The sequence below is a fragment of the Phaenicophaeus curvirostris genome, chromosome 18 (genome assembly GCF_032191515.1).
Source record: "Phaenicophaeus curvirostris isolate KB17595 chromosome 18, BPBGC_Pcur_1.0, whole genome shotgun sequence".
Classification (NCBI taxonomy): domain Eukaryota; kingdom Metazoa; phylum Chordata; class Aves; order Cuculiformes; family Cuculidae; genus Phaenicophaeus; species Phaenicophaeus curvirostris.
Window position 1 is genome coordinate 14,559,086 of NC_091409.1, and position 17,158 is coordinate 14,576,243.

The 17,158-nt window shown below is 38.9% G+C and overlaps 1 protein-coding gene across 2 annotated transcripts in view; it reads left to right on the forward strand.

Moving 5' to 3' along the window:
- The window catches only part of ITCH (itchy E3 ubiquitin protein ligase), a 59,726-nt gene that overhangs the window by 37,986 nt on the left and 4,582 nt on the right, over positions 1-17,158 (forward strand). For both annotated transcript variants that reach the window (XM_069871739.1, XM_069871740.1), the window contains exons 9-21: positions 1,248-1,343; positions 2,442-2,616; positions 3,561-3,627; positions 5,484-5,568; positions 6,073-6,201; positions 6,857-6,929; positions 8,376-8,447; positions 10,387-10,475; positions 11,133-11,292; positions 11,575-11,708; positions 14,003-14,143; positions 15,887-16,007; positions 16,898-17,002. In XM_069871739.1, the coding sequence (XP_069727840.1) occupies positions 1,248-1,343; positions 2,442-2,616; positions 3,561-3,627; positions 5,484-5,568; positions 6,073-6,201; positions 6,857-6,929; positions 8,376-8,447; positions 10,387-10,475; positions 11,133-11,292; positions 11,575-11,708; positions 14,003-14,143; positions 15,887-16,007; positions 16,898-17,002 (1,447 nt within the window). The remainder of the gene's footprint in view (positions 1-1,247; positions 1,344-2,441; positions 2,617-3,560; positions 3,628-5,483; positions 5,569-6,072; positions 6,202-6,856; positions 6,930-8,375; positions 8,448-10,386; positions 10,476-11,132; positions 11,293-11,574; positions 11,709-14,002; positions 14,144-15,886; positions 16,008-16,897; positions 17,003-17,158) is intronic.

Sequence of the window (17,158 nt, forward strand, 5' to 3'; positions counted from 1 at the left end):
TAGGCATTCAACCATGGTTTATGCAAGAAAAGAATTAATCTTTCATATCATAGAATCAGAGATTCCTGGAATGGTTTGGGTTGGAAGGGATCTTAAAGCCCATCCAGTTTCACCCTCTGCCGTGGGCAGGGCCACCTCCCACTGGATCCAGTTGCTCCAAGCCCCATCCAACCTGGCCTGGAACCCACCTAGGGATGGGGCAGCCACCACTGCTCTGGGCAACCTGGGCTAGGGGCTCACTACCCCATACCAGGGAAACAGTCTGACAGCTTGCTGTCTTCAATTTAGAGTGAAATCAGAGAGTAAAATGTTGGTATAGGAAAGCAGAATAAAAGCTGCAGTATATGATCTGTCTCATATCTTGTGTGTTTTAGACTTAAAACTTCGGCTCCTGGGAGCAGCGTGGGCACACAGTTGTATTTCAGGCATAAGTGGAATTCCCCAGATCCATTGCCTCAAAGCTCTCATTTTAATTCTTAACTTTTTAAAAGTTCTGTACTTTCTGTGGGATGGAAAGCAAAATCTTCCCAATGTAATAGTGGGATTGGTGAAATACCTGCCTTAATTTGCTGGCAGTTGAACCAAAAGGAAGGAGAGATCTGAATGACCTCACTTATTTCACAGTTGTCCTATGAATATAAAAGCAGTCTTGAAAACATCAGTTGTTGCTTTATCATTTCGATTTCAACAGAAATGTCAAATTAGCATGCTTTTTTCCCCACAGTATTACAGTTGATGTAAGCACAGGGGTGGGTCACTATCCCGAATGCTGCATGCGCAGAAAATGTGACCAGTGCCCTTATGAACTCTACATATGCACTGCGCAAAGGTTGTGTGTTTTGAGGATTTATGTTGAATTAATATTTCTCTAAAAGGGGATTATGCTCTACAGATGATTCTGTTTAACAAGTCACTGAGACACCTCATATTGAATATGAAACTTCGCTTCATTGCTTGTTAAAATTGTACGTGTAAGCGTGAATTTTAGCTTTGGTTTCCCAGAAACTGAAGGTGGTGATGTAGAATGTTTTTTGTATTTTAGTTGACACAGGATTACAGTTAACATAAGTACTGCACCACTGTGTATTGTACAGCATTTTAGCATCTGGTGAACAAAGTGTTAGTTTCAAGCATTTTACTTAGACATAAGCATGTTGTGGAAGCACACATTTCTTATCTTTATCCTGTAGATGAGTGTTTGGGGTACTTTGATCTGGAGGAAGATGTATATATTGTTTTGTTTTCAGTTGGGAACAAAGAGTAGACCAGCATGGTCGAGTCTACTATGTAGATCATGTGGAAAAGAGAACAACGTGGGATCGGCCAGAACCTCTTCCTCCAAGGTGAGCCAGGATAAATCATATGGTTGCCTAGGATGTGTCTGGGTTTTTCAGAAACCGCTGGCCTGCTAGTTGACAAACCTGCTTTCTAGCTGTGGTAAATAGAGGTGTGAACCCACTGCAAACAGTTGCTCCAGGTCATCTCCAAGGAGTTCTGCAAAAATCCACAGCACATAGTGTGGAAAGGAGCGGAAGGTAACAGTATCAGAACTTCATGTCAGAGATGAGCAAGGGCATCTTTACTGAGAAATGGATTTAGGTGAAGGACAGTAGACACCCCACCTGTAAAAGAGAACCGAGACCTCAGAAAGTATTTTGGGATTGAGGCCACTGTCAGCAAGGGTGCCCTTGGTGATTTCTTTATCCTGAGGTTAGTGTTTGCAGTCCTTTGATCCCACCTCAGGGTTCCCAGCTGCTCTTCTAAACCATCATTGAGCATTAGACTTTTCCAGCTGTTAGCATCAGGGATGTCAGTCTCTGAGTGGACTGGGTGTTCACACACATTCTGTGTTTCTTGGTTTTTAAAAAATAGAAGCAAAGCGTAAAAACTCTTCTGTTTTACTTCACTTGTACTCAAGTGGCTCACTCAAGTTTTGTACTGATTTCATATGAACTGAAAATCATGATAAAACAACCAACCCACAACCAGACCAAACCGGAAAAACCAACCCAAAACTGATGCCCAGACTTTCCTTTTCTGCCACATTAGAGTATGAGAAAGTCTTGCAGTGCACAGCCCAAACTGTCAGGGGGTTTGTTTTGTTTTTAGGAGAAACCAGCAGGTGTTTTCTGTCCTGTGGGGTTGAGCAGGGTAAACGCAGAGCTGACAGTGTAGTATTGACAGTGATTCGTGTAGCTCCTGAAACAGCAGTAAATGGAATGAGTCTGACTTGGTACAGTGTGCAACAAAGGGAAGATTCCTCTCCTCGCACAATTTTAGGTCTTACATAGTTTTAGCAGAGGGGAAAAGGGGGGAAAAAATCTGCTGATGAGCCCCTGCTTTATATCCACATCCAAAACACCACCTGCTTGCCCAACGCTGCTTCCAAGTCCTTGCAATTCTCTGCTGTTGAAAACTGTTGCTTGTAATTTGTTTAAAAGCTGGGAACGACGAGTTGACAACATGGGGAGAATTTATTACGTTGACCACTTCACTAGAACAACGACGTGGCAGAGACCGACGTTAGAGTCTGTCCGAAATTACGAGCAGTGGCAGCTTCAGCGGAGTCAGCTTCAAGGGGCCATGCAGCAATTTAACCAGCGATTTATATATGGGGTAAGGAATGTCATCATGTCTATAAAGGTTAAGTAAAAGAGGAACCATTTTCACATTTTCAACCCATAAGTTTCTCTTCTGTGTACTGAAAGGGTGTGCGTATTCGGGGTTTGAGCATCTTTGGGGGTGACTTTCCCCATAAAGATATTGGACCTTGTTATGGTTTATTCTTTACAATAATATAGTATCTTTGTGTAACCTCAACCTTGCAATGACTGCAGGCAGCACATACACGATAATGTTTTCTCTTTCTCAGCTGAATATAAGTGTTGTTCTTTGATAAAATTTATGTACAATACTGATAAAAGCCACTGGTTCAAAGCAAACTACAGCTTAGTATTAAGGTGGTTTGTGTTGTGTCGTGTATTGGTTTGGCCGAAGACGTGGAAGGGAAGCAAGCTTACAGGACATATATTTATGCTTCAGGTAAAATGAAATATGTACAACAAATGCTAGGAAAGCAGGAAAATTGAGAATAACCCTTCCAGAATGTTAAATCCAGTGTTTCCCATTCATGAATAGCAGGCTTTAGACAACTCCAACTCATGCTATTTGTCTGTCAAGAGTGGTGGGGGTTTTAAATTTGTTCTGTGTGTAGAGAATAAAAGTGGACCTCATAAATGGCAGTAAGGAGAACTGTACTAATGCAGGAATGAAGAGGTTTGCTTTCTGGCTGTTTTGGGTGCTGCTGTACGAATTTTCCTTCTGTGGAGGCAGGGGTGCTGAGCATAGAATAACTGTTTTCTTGGCACTGTAGTTACTTAAGCATGCCAAGGGCTGTAGAAAGAACCTTCTCCATGGAGAAAAATAAATCATTGGCATCTGTGCTTATATGTAACATTAACAAAAATGCATTTACTTTGGTAATTCACCATGGTTATGGTAGCACATCTGGAATGTGAATGACAAGTCGTTAACACACCATTTGTTTGTGTGACTTGCAGAACCAGGACTTTTCATCAACACAGAACAAAGAGTTTGATCCTCTTGGCCCTCTGCCACATGGATGGGGTAAGATGGACTTGAAAGTGTTTTGTAATGCATTGCGATGAAGCGTTAAAGCAGACTTCTGCCAAATTATTTTGACAGCTATTCTAGGCTAGTTTTTAAAAATTAAAATCTGGATTATAGCTCTTTTAAAATTAAATTTAATCAAATGTGCAATTAAAAGAGAGTCCTGACAAGGATGTGTGGTTTCAAAGTACCCTGATTTACTCCCTTCAACTATCATAGTAGCATCTTTCACACTGTTACCCATTTTTACAGCTTTCATTAGGCAGGATTCCCCCCCACCATCCTGTTCCTGCCAAATCAGACTACAAATCCCCTCTGAACTAGCCTGCCAAATTCTCTCTCCTAGGCAATTCTTGGAGAGTTTTGTTGCTCTGAAAATTATTTTCTATAATGAAAACTAAGCACTTCTTGACTTGCCCCTCTCCCTGGAAAAAAATTTGTGTTTGTGCTTTACAGGGTTAACAATTTACAATTAATATAATTGGAGGGAGATACAAAAATGTATGTCTGATGTCTGCTGTGGCTATCAAGCAGGTATAACTATTAAAGTTTCATGATACACAGGCAAAGTTGTCCAAATTGTGTAATTCTAAAGCGAGCTGTTACTTGACAGAGTTAGACCTGGGTTTTTGGCTGATCTGTTTTTCAGACAGAACTATTTGGATTTTTATTTCTTGTATTGATGCAATTTCATGCCTTACAGTTGTTGTTCTCTGCATATATGCTTTTTGCATTACACATGTAACATTTCAAAGACAATTCTTAAGCTGGCATTGCCCAGGAAACAACAAAACAGAGTTTCCACATTGAGTTGTATTCTACTGCCAGTGTAACTCTCTACTTCCAGACTCTCTTGGAAACAAAAGTTTTTTACCTGTGGTTGTCAGACTTCGGCCTGTTCTATAATTTATATTCTATATTCTGTATTTCTTATGTAACACTAAGTAAAAATCGCATAAACAGGTGCAGAATATTAAAGACCACCAAGCTGGGGTGCTTATCATATGCTCACAGTTGAAGACAGCTGACACTGAACTATGTGAGACAAAATATAAATGCATTTTCCTGGAAACTGCATTGATCATGTTTAATTCCCTGCTCATAATTTCAAGCGCTTGTACTTTCTTGGTACTTGTGTATAAATCTGCCACCCACTTTGTGTTCACTCTCTGTTGTTTGCAAGGTAAGGCACATTAATCCAAGCGGCTGGGATTTCCTCTGGAGAAAACAGCTTACATTTTTCTTTCTTCCAAATGGTTTTTTCCTACAATTGAAAAATAAATGGCATGGTAAAGGATTTAAGGCAGCAATTTCAACTTCATCAATATTTTAATCCTTATAAATTTTTAACTTGCAAAAATACTTGAAAACCTATTTAAAGAGTGCAAACACTAGGCCAGTAGATCTGGTGAACGTAAATCTCTGTGATGAGCTCCTGCTTTCACACAGATGTTTATATTGTTGCTACAATGTCCAGAATCTCTCTTGTGGTCAGAATTGTTGGTACAAGCGGTGCAGGCAGAAACAGCTGAACTTCACAGGGTAAGAGTTCAGATATAAAGAGCTTCCCTGCGCACACCACGAAGGGCAGTGTTTCACTGAGGACGGTGATGGTGCAGTTCCCTGTGGCTGCCAGCAGTCCTTAGGATTAAGACAGGTTCCTGTTTGTGAATAGCCCAGGGCATAACGTCAGTGGAAGTGAAAAGATGTTGAGTCAAAGTGGGTACAGAGAAACCTGCAGGCAGTAGAGGCTGTGGCAGGTCTGGTGATTATCTCTTTATTTATTTATTTGATGTAGTCTCAGCAGAGCATGAAACAGATTTTGATATTTTTCCCCTTTCGCATCTTTTCAGAAAAGCGAACGGACAGCAATGGCAGAGTGTATTTTGTCAACCACAACACGCGCATCACTCAGTGGGAAGATCCCAGGAGTCAGGGGTAAGAAATCCATTGCAGCTTCATGTCTGGAATGAAAACGTAACAAAGTAGTGAGACTGAGAGCTAGGAACTGCTGCCCACAGCTGAAACACAGGCTGCCCTACACAAACTTCAGGCAGTCCATTAAAATATTGCAAGGTTCACAATGGAACATGTCAAAATAGTACTTAGTAATAGTAAATTGCCAGGGGAGTCTTGGCCAACAGTGATAAGCTCATTCCCCAGAGAGCCACCAAAAGCCACGTAGTGAAAATGTGTCACTTTTCAAGTCAAAACTGAGTAGTTAGAAGATGGAATTTTAGTGTTTATTTAAACAATCATTTTGGTCTAATTGAGAGATGATTTTAGAATTTAAGAGGCAGGAAAAAAAAAAGGCAGAATAAATACTGAATGGAAGATTCTAGTTTTTTTAGATCTGCCAAAATTTTTACTGTCTCTGATATCGTTCAATTGACTTAATACATTAAGTTGATCACTTACCATATTGTTTTCTTGTATCCATAGTCAATTAAATGAGAAGCCCTTACCAGAGGGCTGGGAAATGCGATTTACTGTGGATGGCATTCCTTATTTTGTGGATCACAATAGAAGAACCACTACATATATAGATCCCCGCACGGGCAAGTCTGCTCTGTAAGTGTTTTTAACCTTACACAAAGATACCCGAAGTGAAGTTTAGCACGCATCACTTTTGAACATTTTGGGTTTTTTCTCTTTGTGTGTTTTGTCTACAGAAAGTTTGACATGCAGTAACCCCTTTTAATGTTCTGGTTTTGTTCCTCCACTGATGACTGACCCTGAAGAAGGCAGCATTTTAAATTCTTCAGAGTCCTTCTTGCCAAATAGTCAGTAAGATTGGAGGGTAATGGAGGAGCTTCATCAGTTCTGGTGATGACCAGATCCTTTCCTTCAGTTATTAGTCTTGCTTTTTGAAAGTACACTCAACTGTTTTTTTCTTTGGCTTTTAGGAACCAGAATGGAGTTAACACTAGAATTTAACTCCCAACTTAAATTCCATCCTATCTTTAGTGTTAAAATCTTTTTGACGTACGAAAATCAGATACTATTATAAAAGTACTGTGTATGCATCCCAGAGTTGGCAAAGGAAGATTTTTATTTAAAAAAAAAAAAGAAAATTACACCCCAAAGTCAAAAAATGTGAATAAGAATTTTCCAATTATATAGTTGCGTGGTTTAGTTGACTCTATAACTAACACATCTGCAGGCTTTTACTTAGATTGCAAAAAAACACCTCTGAAATTCATTTTGCTTCTCCTGTTGGTTCCAGAGACAATGGACCCCAGATCGCTTATGTGCGTGATTTCAAGGCAAAGGTCCATTATTTCAGATTCTGGTGCCAGGTATGGATTCCTGTCTCGGCAATATTTGTTTGCATTTTTGGGTTTTGCTGACATATTTTAAATGAACTCTTCAATGCCTTTCAAGTAAAAGTAATCACACTGCTTTAAGGTTAAATGTGAGTCAGATTAAGAGGGAGTAAATACATGATTTGTATAAACTCATGTAAACTTTAAAGCCAAGTAAGCTATGGCTTTAACACTTTTTAGAGTAAAGGAAAGCATTAATTTAGCTACTTTTTTTTGGTGGGTTTCGGAATAGTGTTTTCTTTCTACTGTTAATAAGGGGATATATGGAGGCAGATTATTTTTATAATTAATACAAGATCTGCTTTCTGCTCAAATACTTCTGGAAGAAAATGTATGGCACTTGACTCGGAACACACATGTCTAAACATTAAATATACCGTGCAGCACATTAATGGGCCCTAATATAATCTCAAATTCCAGTGTGTCAGGCTCGGTCCTCTAAACTGTGTATATTAAAAGATTAAGTAATTTGGTGTTTAGAATAAAATCTTAGGTTTAGATGTTCCAGTTTTTGACAGTCAATGAATTGTCATTGAAAAATAGCAGAGACCAGTCTTAATGCTTCACTTTGAACTTTATACAGAATAACCTAAATTTTCTATTTATTTATTAAATTCTGGGGTAGAAAGCCACGCTGACTCAGCATGTTATTGATCTTAATGTTTTCCAATGTCTTGTAAGAGTATAGTATCAGAACCTATTCCAAACAGAATCTGGAGGCACCTGTATCTCACTATAGGTATCAATAGTGGAACCACTTTGTTCTTGGAGTAAATTACAGTTCAAATACTGTGATTTCTGGGTTTCCTTTATATGGATTAGTGGAATTGGTCTCTTCTCCCTAGTAGCCAGTGGCAGGACACAGGGAAATGGCCTCAAGATGCGCCAAGGGAGGTTCAGATTGGACAGCAGGAAAAATTTCTTCACCGAAAGGGTTCTGGGGCGCTGGCAGAGGCTGCCCAGGGAGGGGCTGGAGTCCCCATCCCTGGAGGGGTTTAAAAGTTGAGCAGATGAGGTACTCAGGGACATGGTTTAGCACTGGACAGTAACAGTTGGACCTGATGAGCTCAAAGGTCTTTTCCAACCTAGCGAATCTATGATCTATATTAAGAGGAATTTCTTTACTGAAAGGATTGTCAAGTATTGGAAGAGGCTGCCCAGGCAGGTGGTTGAGTCCCCATCCCTGGAGGTGTTTAAAAGATAAGTAGATGTTGTTGGAGACACGGTCTGGTGGTGGCCTTAGCAGGGCTGGATCAATGGTTGGACTCGATGATCTTAAAGGTCTTTTCCAACCGAAACCATTCTATGATTCTATGAAATTCAACGGTACCTCCTAAACAGTACACAACAAACAGTCCCAATTCAATGTGAGAAACTCTAAATGATTGTACTCTTGACCTCTGAAATCTTTAATTTCAGCAACTGGCAATGCCCCAGCACATAAAGATTACAGTGAGCAGAAAAACATTGTTCGAGGACTCATTCCAGCAGGTATTGTATTAAAACTTGTTAGCAGTGGTCATGAAAAGCTGAATTTAATGTCACATGTCATTATTAATCCTTTGACATCTTGCTAATGTTATTTTAAGTGAGACTAACAAAAAAATACTGGTTTAATAGTTAGGCTGCATTCATGCTTATATATTGAAAGATCATGATGTGAAGTTCCAGCTCTGAAGACTAACGGAGAAGGTGATTTTTAATTTTTTTTTTTTCCCCCCTCAAAGTTCTTTGAATTCCAAGTTAATTTTGAGGGGAGCGCTGTGGCAGAGCAACTCCCCATTCTCAGGAAGTTCCCACGTTGTGTTTGTTGGCACATTTTCCAAGCAGTATTTTATATGAGCATGAACCATGTAGCAAAATACATTAAGTTGATCTTTGGATGTTGTGAGTCTTTAAATGAGTCCTGAAATGGTTAAAAGAAACCAAAAATTACTAATTCTATTTAGGTTATTAGTAGCAGAACTCTTGTTAATGTCTGCAGACCTAAACCGAGGTTACAGTTTGTTCCTCTGCAACATTTTTGGGTGCATTTGAATATTACTTTTACTTTTTGAATGTTTGTTATGGCAATAAATCACTCCCATTGCTTGTTAAATTGAAGCCAGAAGCAGCTCTTTGTCAGTCTGACCACACGCACATAGAAACAGGCTTGGAAGTACAATTCCGCTTGACTCATATTCATTCCTCTTGGCCACTTCTATATTTTTCAGACTTAAAAGTAACTTAAGAGAATGCAGACCTTGTGTAAAACAACAGGAACTTTCAGCTTCCTCTGTCCCTAGCTGAAGTTTTTTATCTTCCTGTATGTCTACAGGCTTCATTTCTTGTAGGAATTATCACAGATGTGTCAAGGCAGGAAATTTGAACAAATAGAATAGTCTGTTTGGAGACAAATGTATTAAATGAGGATGAGTGCATTTCTAATTACTGCAAACTGGCCTAGCAGAAGCCACACGTAGTGCAGTTGGCTTGCATTTCATTTCGGATCAGGGGTGCCTGAGGGGTTAAAAGGGGACAACATAAATCCTGTAACTGAAAGTTAGCTCCAGCTGTTGCTGAAATTGCACTTGGTCCTTTTACAGTAACCACAGAGGTAAGGAAATTATACTGTCCTGTCAAGAATCAAGAGGGAGATGATGTGATTATGTGCACATCAGCAGACCAAGGCTTACTTAGGAAAACAGCTGCCTTATCAATAATTTAGGTGACATAATCACAAAAACCTGAATTAATTTTGCGTACTTGTTAGTCACTCATCATTTGCAGTTATCTCTGGGGTTATAACATTTTTTTGTGATGATTACTGTAGGAGAGATTTGAAAATGCAAATCTTGACCTAAATTCGGTGCCTCTAAAACCAAAACTTGAAATAGTGAAGTTACTTAGAATCTATGAATCTTCCTAACTTTTAAAGAACAAACTAAGCAGTCAACCAGCTACATCTTGATGATCATCCTCAGGAGAAGAAGCTGTAAATTGAAAAAAATATACAAAGTTATGTTTAGTATTGTTTTGTTTCTAATTTATTTCTTTGAGTCCTTGATCATGTCTCTCCATTACTTGTACCTGGGATACCATTCAGTGTGGTACTTAACAAACACCAACTTTACTGTTTGGCCTGTTCTTTCCTGGCTGAATTTATATTGCACATATACAGACAGGCTGTGGGACTGAGTATCCCAAGTCTTTAATAATTAGAGTTTTATTTCATTCTTTCTTTTTTGTATAGTTTACTTTTTAATCTGTGGAAATAGGTTTGCAGTAATGCTTCAAATGTTATGAACATTCTGTATGCAGGTACTTCATGTGCTAACAGTTCATTTTATGGTGTGAGTTGCTAAATGCAATTGCTAGAAAATAGTAATAAGTCTAGCTGGTGCTTATAGCTGTTTTCTTAAAAAGAATTGATTGTTTTTCTTTTACTAAGATAATGAGCTTCAGCCCTCAGGATCTACGGAGACGTTTGTGGGTTATTTTCCCTGGTGAAGAAGGCTTAGATTATGGAGGTGTTGCAAGGTAAACTATATTGAAATGGCAAATAATATCTTTTTCCTCCAAGTTGCTGGTATGAAGGCTTCTCCAGAGTAGATATTTACACTGCAGTGCTGTGAAAACATTAGTGAAGTTTATTCCTTCTCTTTCCTCAGAGTATCTGAGGAAGGCAATTCCCTTAAAATGTATGCATCTTAAAACTCTATCAAATGATTTTCAGTTCACATTAGGAATTACTGTAATCGTCTGAGAAATCAGCGAGATGCACAATTTACTGAACTGTGTTTAGCCTTTGGTACAACCCTTAATATCAAAGTAGAAGTTGATTGAAAAATGAACAGACATTTACTGCCAAACCAGAAGTCTTTACTGGAATGTAACCAAGAAGTGCATGTATTAATTTGTATTCTCTTAACTCCTAAAGTTTAAATCGGTGGTAGGCTTTTAATCTGCTGTTTAGATAAGTGTGGGAATTTTCCAGACCTCTGACAGCTGTGCATATTGATACCTAATTTGTGTTAGTTTCTATTTGGTTTTAGTGTGGTCTAGATGTACTTTCTGGAAAAGAAGTCAGATTGACTACCTATGTGCCAACAGTTTCCTAAGTCAACATGAGTTATCTAAAGTCAATTCTAATTTAATTTACTTTGAAATGTCTTTTTATTGTTTGTTTGATTTCAGGGAATGGTTCTTTCTGTTGTCACACGAAGTTTTGAACCCTATGTATTGCCTGTTTGAATACGCAGGGAAAGATAACTACTGCTTACAGATAAACCCAGCCTCTTATATTAATCCAGACCACCTGAAATACTTCCGATTTATTGGAAGATTCATTGCCATGGTAAGTTCAAAATTAGGAAGTCATTCTCTGATCTAATTTTCCTGTAAATAAATATTGTTCCATCAGATGGATAACTAGCAATTCATTTTGAGTTGAAACTATTACCAGGTATTTGGATATAACTACTGTTGGTATAAATTAATTCCACATTAGCAGCCATGATCTTCTAGGTTGTTTTAATTCTTTGGCTGTCATATTCCGTTGGTACAGAGTAGAGAATGTTGTCATATTAAAGTATTCACTCATCCTTTGCATTATTTTGTTTGTTTTTATGTTCTTTAGGCTCTGTTCCATGGGAAATTCATTGACACTGGTTTCTCTCTGCCGTTCTATAAACGTATCCTAAACAAACCAGTAGGACTCAAGGATTTAGAATCTGTTGACCCAGAGTTTTACAACTCTCTCATCTGGGTAAAGTGAGTTTGACTTGATTTTATTCTTGAAATGGCAATAAAATGTGTTTGATTTCCACTTATGTCAGGAAGATGGTGTGAGCTTATTTCTAGCACTCACACTGGAAAATAGATTATATCAATTGCAAAGTAATACTGGATTTTTTACTGTAATTTAGATACACAAATAATCATTTGATTGTGCAAAAGGCTTTCTGGTTCATTGAATATACTGCACAGCTTCTTACATTCCCTTTCTGCTGTTTTTAGTTATTCTAGCTCAGCGTACAGATGTGGCAGTCTTGAATGTTGTTGCAAATAAAAAGACTTCAGTGAATTCCACTGAAAGCTTTCAGATGAGTGATTAAAAGTAATCAGCAAAAATCCACTCACTAATGCTTTCTCTCTCTCTAGTACCTGGTTTGGTAAGAAAACATAAAAAGTTCAGTGCTACAATAACATGAAGTTAACAAATGTAGCCTTCTATTTACTACCACATAATTCTTCTGCAGTCATACCTGAAATTTGATGTAAAGGTTAATATTGAGGATTGAATGCTTTAAAGAAGTTAATGCTCATGTGTTTTTCTAGCTGTCCTTGGTTTTTTGCTCCAAGCTGAGTGACTCCAGATCATTTCTACGTACAGCTTTCCATGTACACATGGCACAGGCACCTGTCTATTCAACATCTGTATTCTTTGAGTCCTCCCTGGCTGCTCCTTTGCAGATTCCTCTCCAAAGAGCAGCAAGTAAAAAGGGTCTGGAGTCTCTAGACCATAATTGTTTTGGAATTGCTTGTTAAAAATATTTTAATATATCATTAAAAAAAACCAACTTAGATCTAAAGCATTGTGACTGTGTACTTTATAATAGCAGGATCCCAGGATGCTGGTTGATGTGCACCATTTGTTTCAGTACTGCAGGCAATTCACTTTCCCAACAGCCTATTTTTAAAAAGGAATTAGAAGGGAAAGATAAAAAGACAAATTATGTTAATTTTTTTTTTGCTTCTGCTTTAGTAAAAACAATTTAGCAGAAAAAATATTCCTTTTTATGTGACTGCAGAGGTTAAAACATTTACTTAAGAATGATACGAAACCACAGTACTTTTAAAAATGTGTTGAGAAGTTCATAAAAGGTATTAGATTGCTTTTTAAAAAGCAGAAATAAATATAAGAGACAAGATTGGTATCTCCTGTGGTGGTGACTCTGGGAACCATGACCTTGAATAACAGAGATGGGGGGGAGCAGCTTTACAAACTGAGGTAGGAATTTTGCTTTGGTTTTCAAAGAGCAGTGTGTTTTGTACTTAATGTGTTGCTAAAAGGTTCTGTGAGCTAGAATTCCATTAGGAATACTTAAAAGTAGTTGATATTTGAGTAAAGATACCATGAAACTGATACCTGAAAGGCAATAAAAGATTTCAGGATTCTGTTTTGTAGTCAGAAAATATATGTGTGTTTCTTTTAAAAGAAGGGGCATATTTTTCTCATCTGTGACTCACTGAGTTTTAGAGACCAAGCAAGTACGATAGTGAAAAAAACAAATTGTAGGGAAGAAAATTGCATTAAACTGGGGGGAAGCTATTACTGATGAATGATCTCGTAACTGAATTGTAATGAGGTGCACATATAAGGAAGAATTTCTTCACCATGAGAGTGGTGAGGCCCTGGCCCAGATTGCCCAGAGCAGTGGTGGCTGCCCCATCCCTGGGGAGGTTCCAGGCCAGGTTGGATGGAGCTTGGAGCCCCTGATCCAGTGGGAGGTGTCCCTGCCCATGGCAGAGGGGGTGGAGCTGGATGATCTTTAAGGTCCCCTCCAACCCTAACTATTCTATGATTCTATAACACTGTTTACCTTAGGAGAGGCATCAATCCATTAATATTTTTTGGAAAGTCTAGAGTAGCAGAGTATTATTTTAAGCCATTATCTGTAGACATTTTTGCATCTTTGCATTTGTGTGTGTAGTGCACATCAGCTGGCTGCTTTCTGCATTTGAAAGCAATGGGTTTTCTTTATGACATCCCATAACTGCAGGTTCTTTCAGTGCTACTGGACTGTTATGTTTACTGTGTATGGTTCTTTTGGTGCACATGTGCTTTTTAATGATCTAAAAAAGAGCGCAGAGGCTGGACATCAAAGCAGGCAGTAAATGGGGACCTGTCATAGAGGTCACTGACTACTTCATAGAATCCTAGAATGATTTGGGTTGATTACTTAGCTCCAAACCTTTTTTTTTCTTAGGCTTCTTCATACCCATCTCCTCTACTGAGTATCAGGTCCTGACACGGTTATTTAAAATGATATTTTTCCTTACAGAGAGAATGACATTGAAGAATGTGGCTTGGAAATGTTTTTCTCTGTTGATAAAGAAATTCTAGGTGAAATCAAAAGCCATGATTTGAAGCCAAATGGTAGCAACATTCTGGTCACAGAAGAAAACAAAGAAGAATACATTAGGTAAGAAAAATGAAGACTTTACGGTACTCTTTTCTCTCCCACTTTCTTTCCTGAGTTCTAGCTGGAAAAGATTGCCCAGCTGTGTAATCTGAACCATCCTGGAAATTCTGCCTCTGAGTTCTTGCTGATGTTGGCGACAAGGGCAATCATTTGGATATTGTATTTGAAAGAAGAATATCAGTAGAAATAAGTTTTTACAATCTGCTTTTCCCAAAGATCGCAGTAGAAGGTCCATGTTTTTCCTAGAGGTTAGGAGAACATTACAGCAACAAATGTGGATGTCCAGGATTTTATTAAATCATTGTGTGTCTTTATTATTGGCATTATATTGTGTCATAGCCTGCTGATATACTACCCAGCCATTTATGTAGGGTTTCTTTAGAACTTAAGAAAATGTTGGCGTGCTTTTGTGACAGTTCTTACTTTCCAAATATACTCGGGATTGCTCCTAATTATATCTGATCTGCTCTTATAGTACAGACGGGTCTTGGCTTTGTATTAGGGCCGTGTTACGAATGATGCCATAACCTGTATTGTCATAAATGAAGGATTCTCTTTGCAGCATCAGAATGTTTTAAAGCAATAGGTTAAGCAGGAAGGAGCCTGGGAGTGATTAAGGAATACAGATATGCACAGTGACGTTTGTCCTGCAATATCTTCCTCTTCCTCAGTACACAGCAATAAATAAGATCTGCTCTAAGGTGTTAACTTCAACATGCAACTGAGAGGATGTGCTAGCAAAAAAAGAAGAGTTGCACATTGCAGGCACAAAATAACCTGAATCACAGTAGAATTTTCCTTTCTTTCTTTCTTATGTGTTCTGTGAAGGCTTCTTTTATGGGAAGGAGTGAGGGAGAAGGGAGTGGGTTTGTTATCATTATATTGAGTAATCTGAAGATACTTCAGCAATTCACAAAATATTGGTGTTTGCAGAAGAAACATACTGGCATTTTGCAGAGTATTAATATTGGGGTTGAAAATAGGGAGGATCTGCAGAAAACCTTTCTCTTCTAGTTCCTAGGAACCCAGGGAGAGCTTGGATTTCAATTTCACTCATATTCTTTTGTCTGACTCTGGATCCTGCTTTAAGTTCCCAAAGTTTCTAGGATTGCAATCAGAAAATAGCCATCTCTGCTTTAGACTCCAGTTCTCCTGACAGGTTAGGCTTGAATTCTGTTTCTCCCTGGGTTCAGGTTCTTCGGGTCTCCTGCCTGCTTTTCACCCTTTTATTAATGGAGAGTGGAGTTTCTGCCACAGAGCAAAGTTTCATGATTAATAGAAACAAATATGGAACTTTCCAAATGGACATAGTCATTTCTTGGTAAGCTAGCAGTCCTGCTTCTCTTCACCAGTGGAACTTGACCTCGTTTGCACCTTTTCATAGACAATGACAGAGATTTCTGGGGAGAATATTAGACAAATATCACTCTGTTCTTCACACCTAGGGACTGCTGTGCTCTCATTGATGTAATCGTTGAATAGATGCTGCCTCCTCTTTGAATCTAAAGTACTTTCCATAGCAGAATGGTTGGAAACATAGGGTTTAACTTCAATAAAGATCAAATTCTTCACACATAGCAAAGGTTATTAGTGAAATTATCCAGTGCTCTGTCCCCAGAACTTTCCAGACTTGCCATATTTTTTTAAATTTAGCTTACAATTCATCTCAAAATAGGGTAACAAAGATGGGAACTCAGATTGGCACAGGCCGTATAAACTACTTTTCGCTCTCTTCTTTTACAGGCTAGTAGCAGAGTGGAGGCTTTCCCGGGGTGTGGAGGAACAGACACAGGCTTTCTTTGAAGGCTTCAATGAAATTCTGCCACAGCAGTATTTGCAGTACTTTGATGCTAAGGAACTGGAGGTAAAGGGTTGTTTGCTATTGCTGGATGCAGGATGTTGCACGTGAGCTCCAGGCATTCTGTCTGGAGAGCAGAACTCCCTGAGGCCGACAGCTCTGTCTGATAGGCCACGCGAGGGAAACCATATGGAGTACTATTTGATGAGTGTGTTTCCCTTTACTTCCCTCTTTGCAGCCTCCTTACGCATTTCTAAAGGCTGCGATTCTGCCAGTAGAAATGTCATAATGAATTGTTTTTGTAATCCTCAGCAGTTTGTCTGTATTCAAAGAATGAGTAACCTGATATAAAGGGAGATAAAACCAGATATGCAGCATGTGATAGAATGATAGAATGGTTTGGGTTGGAAGGGACCTTTACAGGTCATCCAGTCCAACCCCCTGCAGGAGCAGGGACATCTTTAATGAGATCAGGTTGCTCAGAGCTCCATCCAACCTGATCTTGAATGTTTCCAGGGATTGCAGTGAATGATTGCATTTGCATGTAGAACGGACCAGGTTCTAGCTGGTCTGGAAATCTCAGAATTACACTTTCTAAAACATCTGTTCCATTCAGAAAGATAGAAACATAAACCCAAAACATCCTATTCCTGGCAGAGAATTGTATGGTTGGGCAATGACAAACTGTTCCTTGCTAGAATGTCTAAATGCAAGCATTTAGCATCATGACAGAGATGCTTTCTGTTTTGTGGCCTCTCCAAATACACTTCAAGAGCAGTCCTTATGCTTTGCTGGAGAAGTTTTGGGTACAGTTTAATATTAAAACCGAGAATGCTCTCATTGCAGATGCTTCGAAGTATGAGTGTAGTTGATATTCTGGTTGGCTGTGTGGGAAGTCGTAGAAGGAAAGCCATAGCTTGTACTTGTTTGTTTATTTCCCTTTCTCTCCCCTAAAGGTGCTTCTGTGTGGAATGCAGGAAATCGATTTGAATGACTGGCAGAGACACACTATCTACCGGCACTACACCAGGACCAGCAGGCAGATAATATGGTTCTGGCAGGTTCGTAGCCTCTGTTCTGTTCTCAGACCAGCAGGAGCAGCAGAGCACAGCCACAGCTTCATAAACACCAGCCAGGATCACTGAGCAGACCTCTAGCGTGTACATCTAAACTGTTCCTGCTAACCCAGCTGTTCCTAGCAGCCATGTGATTTGAGA